Source organism: Physella acuta, unplaced genomic scaffold, assembly GCF_028476545.2.
Source record: "Physella acuta isolate Inbredline_101_S28 unplaced genomic scaffold, ASM2847654v3 ptg001071l, whole genome shotgun sequence".
Taxonomy (NCBI): Eukaryota; Metazoa; Mollusca; class Gastropoda; family Physidae; genus Physella; species Physella acuta.
The window spans coordinates 1-6,048 of record NW_026732588.1 but is presented as its reverse complement, the minus strand read 5'-3'; the positions used below and the strand labels follow the sequence as shown (position 1 = coordinate 6,048).

The window sequence follows — 6,048 nt, the reverse complement described above, 5'->3', positions numbered from 1 at the left end:
GACAAGATTATACCAATTCACAATGACACAGCTCACGTTTGTATAAACATGAGCGGGCTAGATTTTTAAATTAATGCCGACTGAGACGGGATTTTCCTCTCGCTAACAAGAGCGGGCGATGACAGTAGCACAGCAACGATGTTAGGATTTTTAAATAGATAGATCTAGATCTATCTATCTTCTTAGTATCTAGATAAAAAATAACAACATACAACACTCGTGTTAAAGGGTATGGCTAAAAGCTTGTTTATTCTAAAACAAAAAAATAATAATTTAAATAAATACAGATGGAAAAAAAAAGGAAAAAACTTTTTTTCGCAAAAAGTGTCTCGCTCGCTATTTACCCTTAATTCCGCAGGTATGTCTCGCATTACCTTCTCGCATTTTCCCGCCTCGCCATTTCGCTTTTCGCGTCTCGCAATTTCCCCACACCCGGAATATGATGGCTGGTGAAACATCAAGAGATGTTGGACTAACACACAGCATAGCAGGAAATCAACCGAGTAATGCATGAGATTATCAATCGGTTAAAAGTGGAAATTAATGATCCCAGTGTTCGGCTTGAAGTTTTGATAAACCGGTTTTCGTTTTTGTTGAATCTAAATTCTGTTAAAATAGACAACGAAAAGGAGAAACAGCAATTGAAATGCGATTGTGAAGAATTTGCTAAATTCTACGACAACGATATTACAGGTGCAAGCTTGTGTGACTGAGGTCAAGAAAGTATCAAAGAAAAACATTACAATAGATCTCTGCCTGATGTAGGCTTACAAGTAGTTGATCTAGACTAGTAACTTTATTTTTATGATGTTGGATGAATCTATAAAACGTATGCTATACTGTGGTTAACTATAATTTTAAAGTTAAGGTTTTACTTCCATTCCATATAGATCTAGATCTATATAAATAATAAAATTATAGTTTGAGTATGTAAAAGAAAAAAAAAATCTATAATTGTTGTAATAGTGCTGATACAGCCTGTCTGTAACTTAGTAACAGTAAAATTGCAATATCTTTTAAAACTTAATTCCACCTTACTTAAATCCATAAAATGTATTTTGCAGTTGAGCATTGCAATAATAATAATTGTAATAATTCAAATTAATTGTATAGGCCTACACTTATTTATTCTTTCACAAAAGTATTTTATGTTTTTATAATATTAAGCTATTCTAATATGCACAAAAAAGAAGAAAATGTTTCTTTAAATTTATAATATTGCACCACTATTTAAATATCTTTAAAGATAAGTGGGGTAGATCATAACATTAGTCATGTATTCAAAACATAGCATTAATCAGTGACTCAAACTATTTGGCTTTAATTAAGTTTATTATTCTTTATATAATTTTAAATTTTTTATTAAAAGCATATTAGTGTTTTACAAAAAAAAAAAAATATCGTACATGAAAATTTTTCTCAAAAAATAGTAATTTTAACACAACACAAGACATGTCGGCCCTAGTTCTTGAGGTATAAAGTGGGGCCATTGTTAAGTCACTGGAAGCACAATAGTATCAAATATAACATTTGACCCTAACCAATGCCATTAACATTATTTTTCACTGATGTTGATAGAGTTCTCATTATACAGCTTAACATTGTAAACAAAATAAACTTTAAATTTATGTATGAATTATTGAAATATAACGATACAGAACTTAACGCTTTAATATGGGCCAAAGGGTTCTTAATTAAAGTAATTCTGAATGCTTTGTAGGCAGTGTTTCTTGCAAACATCTGTAGTGTGAAGGGGGGGGGGGGGGTCACTGTTCTTAGTGGTCATCTTTCTTCGTTTTGCAGTCCAGTTTTTTTTTTTTCTGGCCTGTCCCGTGGCCCAGCCTTACTGAAGCTGATCATCAGCTGCCTGAGAGTGTGGCTTTGACATAATCTTTGGAGGATTCCACATTCGGAAGGTCGTTGATACCATCGTTGTATGGTATAGATCTGTTTAAACCTTGAAAATTAATTTTCTCAGTATAAACGGAGCAACCGTGTTCAAAATAAAGGAGCCAATGGATTTAATCGTCCCCCATATAGAATTTTCCTTCACTTGAACTTGTTCTTCCTCTACCTTAATAGCTTTCTTTCGCATTTCCTCCAACGTTACATCCATCATGCGCTTTTTTTCTCTCATTTCTTGTTCTAGCTCCTCCATCCTCTTTTCCCTTTCTCTCCTTCTCTCTTCTTCATGTTCTCTGTCACTACGTTCACGTTCCTCTCTAAGACGTTTCATTTCTTCCTCCAACTTCTTCTGTTTCTCGTGGGTAATCTTCGCTTCCTGGGTCTTCACAATCTGCTCATCGACGGTGCCAAGTATTTCTCTGGCATTTTTGATTACCTCTATCAACGCCCCCGTGTTGTTGTCCAGTTGTAAAAAACCTTCCAGTAAAGTTTTCGCCCTCTCTTTTAGTTTCTGGAGTCTCGAAAGCTGGCAATCAAAATCATCAAACTTGATCGCGGTGAGTTGTTGTAAAATAAGGCTGGATTCTCTCCACTGATCGTCTCTTATAACCGGAAGCTTGGATTCCAGTTCAAGTCTTTCTCGATGTTTCTCCGCGTTTTGGAACTCCACGTGAGTGTAGCGTTGTCCGTTGTTGTCTAGACCATCCACCATGTCTAATAACCTGTCAATCTGAGCGTCTCTCCTAGCTTCATCTTTAGTTCTGTTGTCAAACAACAGGACGCGTCTCTGACACTCTTCTACCAGAAACTTGAACGGACCCGTTTGATTAAGGCACCAACTTTCAAAAGAATTGGTTTCAGCCTCTTCAGGGTCAAAGTTATCCCCACAAGTGACTAGCAAGATGCAATATTTCCTGACCAGGTCTTCTCCGAAAATACCCTTCAACCGCTCTATCGTTTGTTGATCCTCTTTAGTGAATCTCCCTCCATATCGGACAACCAATAGAAAAGCGTGGTACCCTTTAGTGTTAGAAGCTATGGCGTCTTTCATACAGTCAATGACCAGCTTTAAACCTTCTTCTCCGCTAAGGTCAGTGTCACCAACCCCTGGTCCATCAACGACCTTGATCACGCGACCGTTGTACTCGGCACAATCGGAGCGGATGCGTTTGGTCACGGAGTTGGTGTCGGCGCTGGTTTTAAACACTCGTCTCTTGAGGATGGAGTTGCCTGTTGAACTCTTCCCATTGCCCGTCTTCCCGATGAGAAGCAGGTCAACATCTCTGGACATTGTGACGTCGGTCCTGGTAGAACAAAAAAGTAAAAAAAAAAATCCCATTGAAAGAAAAGCGATGGGAATTAAGCCATATAGCATAAGATGGCTGAGGGACGGAGTGGCCTAGGGGTAGAGAGCTGGACTGCTAACCAGTCTCGAGTTCGAATCCGGGTTCAAGTCAATAGACCGCCCTGAGTCCATCCAGCTGACCACACGTTTGTTTATAAACATATTACAACAGAATGAAAGTACTTTAGCGCCTAACCGCTCCCTTATTCTACACTGACATCCGGTAAGTTACAATTTTATCACTGTGCGTATTTTGAGTTTGAGATATTAACAATAGCCCCAGCATTTAAATGAATCAAGAAGAAATTTGATTTGAAAATAAAACATTCACGGTTGAATCGCGTGGTGTCGCTCTGTAACTCAATAATATTGTTCTATATCCCCCTCCCCCCGGCAAAATCCGTAAATAGAAGTGTGAGTAGTTAAAGAATAAATATGCAGTTATTTGGACTCGTTGTTTTTGGCACGTAATAAGCATCTTTCAAGCCAACGTGTTGATTTTTTTTCCCGAAGAGATTAATGCTATTTTTATCCTTTACTTAGACAACGGGAAAATCCATAATTACGAATGTAGGGCCTACCTTATTTTTGCAACACAATTTTTTTTTTACAATCTTGTAGATTTCTATGCTACTATACTTAGAACTGAGCACACGTTAGTAATTCAAATTATCATAAGTTAATCAATATTTTCCTTTTCAATTTAATGCATTGTCTAAACATGACATCGTGCAATTAGAAATGAGTGGGTGCCCTGAAAAATTAGGCTATTGAACTGAACAGTGTTTCTCCCAGGCATCTCTCTTCAGGGAAGAAATTCTATACCCCCCCCCCCCACCCCCGAACGAAATGGAAATTTATATAGAAAATATAAAAATATTTTTAAATATATACTTTTATCAGTGTCCTCCCCCCCCCCCCCCCCCGAAAATTTCAAGCGCCCACCCCCCCCCCCCCCCTCGGAGAAAAAGTCTGGAAGAAACACTGTTATTGAAGAAACGTGACTGAGAGTTAGTGACATCATTGTAACTATATTTTCACAAGATTTATAACGGTAGGAGTCGGAAAGGGCGCAAATCAGTTGAAATGGTTGACCATTTCGGCACTTAACTTTTTTTAATAGCACGTTAAGTGCTTAGATTTTAATTGTTTTAAATTATAAATCCGCTTAGAACAAACATTTTAAAACGTCGTTTATCCAATGCTTTACCATAAAAACTTAACAGTAGTGGCTCTAAGAAATACTTCATCAGAGTGATTGTCTAAGTACTTGTTCATAAATAAGGTTATTTTTGTGTTACATATTGTGTTAGCACATGCCAGGGGGTCAATTTTGGGGTCTTGGACAATTTTGAAATGATAGATATGTATGACCCTTTTCCCGAGGTCGTTTTTTTTTTTTTTTTTTTTTGTCCATGGGTAGCATGTCAACTTTTGGCTTCACAGCAGAAGATGGCGCAACAGCAAACTAAGCGGTCACCACTTCATGGTTGGCTGATTTCGTCGGCCGCGAACTGAAAAAGAGTTCACCATCGGCGGCCCTCTGATCAAGCGATCGCTTGTCTTTAGTTGTAATTTTATTAATCTTATTATCTTCCCTTTTATTGGTGTATTAAGAGTTCAAGATCTGCTAAGCCTACTGAATACTGATACACCACGTACCGAGCAAGCTAAATAAAAACCTTATAAAAAGATGGATGGAATAGTTCCTATGAAGGAACAAGTACTAACTTCACACTAAGAATATCACTTGTTAACTATTAATAAAAAGTAATGAAACAGTTCCATATTTAAAAAAAAATAGTTACTACTGATTAAAAAATAGTTTTGCTATACAACTTACAAGTCCACTTTCCTGTTCGGTATTGAGCAGCTTAATTTAACTTAAGTTGTAGTTTACAAGAGCAGGTATACAGCAGTCCTCTAGTGTGTGGAACTGCTAGGCTGGCTTCAGGTAAAAACTTGACTCAGGCAAGAATTACGTCACAGGCAATTTTTCGGGAAATTTTTATCTTACGCCTGACGTGTTAGGAGTAAACAGAAAACAGCTGCATTTTGCGCGGGCGGCAACATTTGTATGGTGGCCGCGGGCAGCAACATTTGTACGGTGTTTGTTTTATATAGAACATGACAAGGCCTGTAAGATTGCAACTGTCACTTGGATCTTCGTACCCAGAGTTTCTTCCAGACATCTCTGAGGGGGGGGGGGGGGGGGGGGGGGGGGGAGGTGTGGAAGGGGACTGAAGAGAAAGAGCTCTGCCCCCCCTTCCCCCGAAAATTTCAAGTCGTCCCCCCCCCCCCCCCCCCGGAGAAAAAAGTCTGGAGGAAACACTGATCGTACCGTAGCTCGTGGTTCTTAACCTGAGTTCAATCGAACCCCAGGGGTTCGGCAAGTCATTCTTAAGGGTTCGACGGAGGTGAAATGTTTCACAATAGGATTTAGTCGGTGCGGATGATAGAATTATTAAGAAAGGTTCGGTGAATGGGCATATGAAACTGATGCGGTTCAGTACGGCCAAAGAGGTTGAGAACCACTGCTCTATTCTATCTCCGTCATGGCCAGGAATTGATTTATATACTCAATATTTATTTAGAAAGGAAAAAAAAAACCGAGGTTTTAAATTATCTTGTATTGAAAAACAACAGCCTGCAATGAAATTTTGAGATAGGGTTGTGGGACCCTATTTTAAAGTTCAAGGCCTAGCGTGTGAGTGTGTTTGTGGGAGGTGATAAGCGACAAAAGCGTGACGTCACTTGGTAATTGGTTTTAAATTTTAATGGGCCATTCCTATCTACTG

At 38.5% G+C, this 6,048-nt stretch overlaps 1 protein-coding gene across 1 annotated transcript; it reads right to left on the bottom strand.

Moving 5' to 3' along the window:
- Window positions 1-1,303: 1,303 nt before the first annotated feature.
- LOC131955516 (uncharacterized) lies at window positions 1,304-5,199 on the bottom strand. Its single transcript, XM_059319665.1, has 2 exons — window positions 5,094-5,199; window positions 1,304-3,209 (listed from the first exon to the last, which is right to left on the bottom strand). The coding sequence occupies exon 2, from the start codon at window positions 3,194-3,196 to the stop codon at window positions 1,952-1,954; it is 1,245 nt and encodes a 414-aa protein (XP_059175648.1). The 5' UTR covers window positions 3,197-3,209; window positions 5,094-5,199; the 3' UTR covers window positions 1,304-1,951.
- Between the last annotated feature and the right edge of the window lie 849 nt (window positions 5,200-6,048).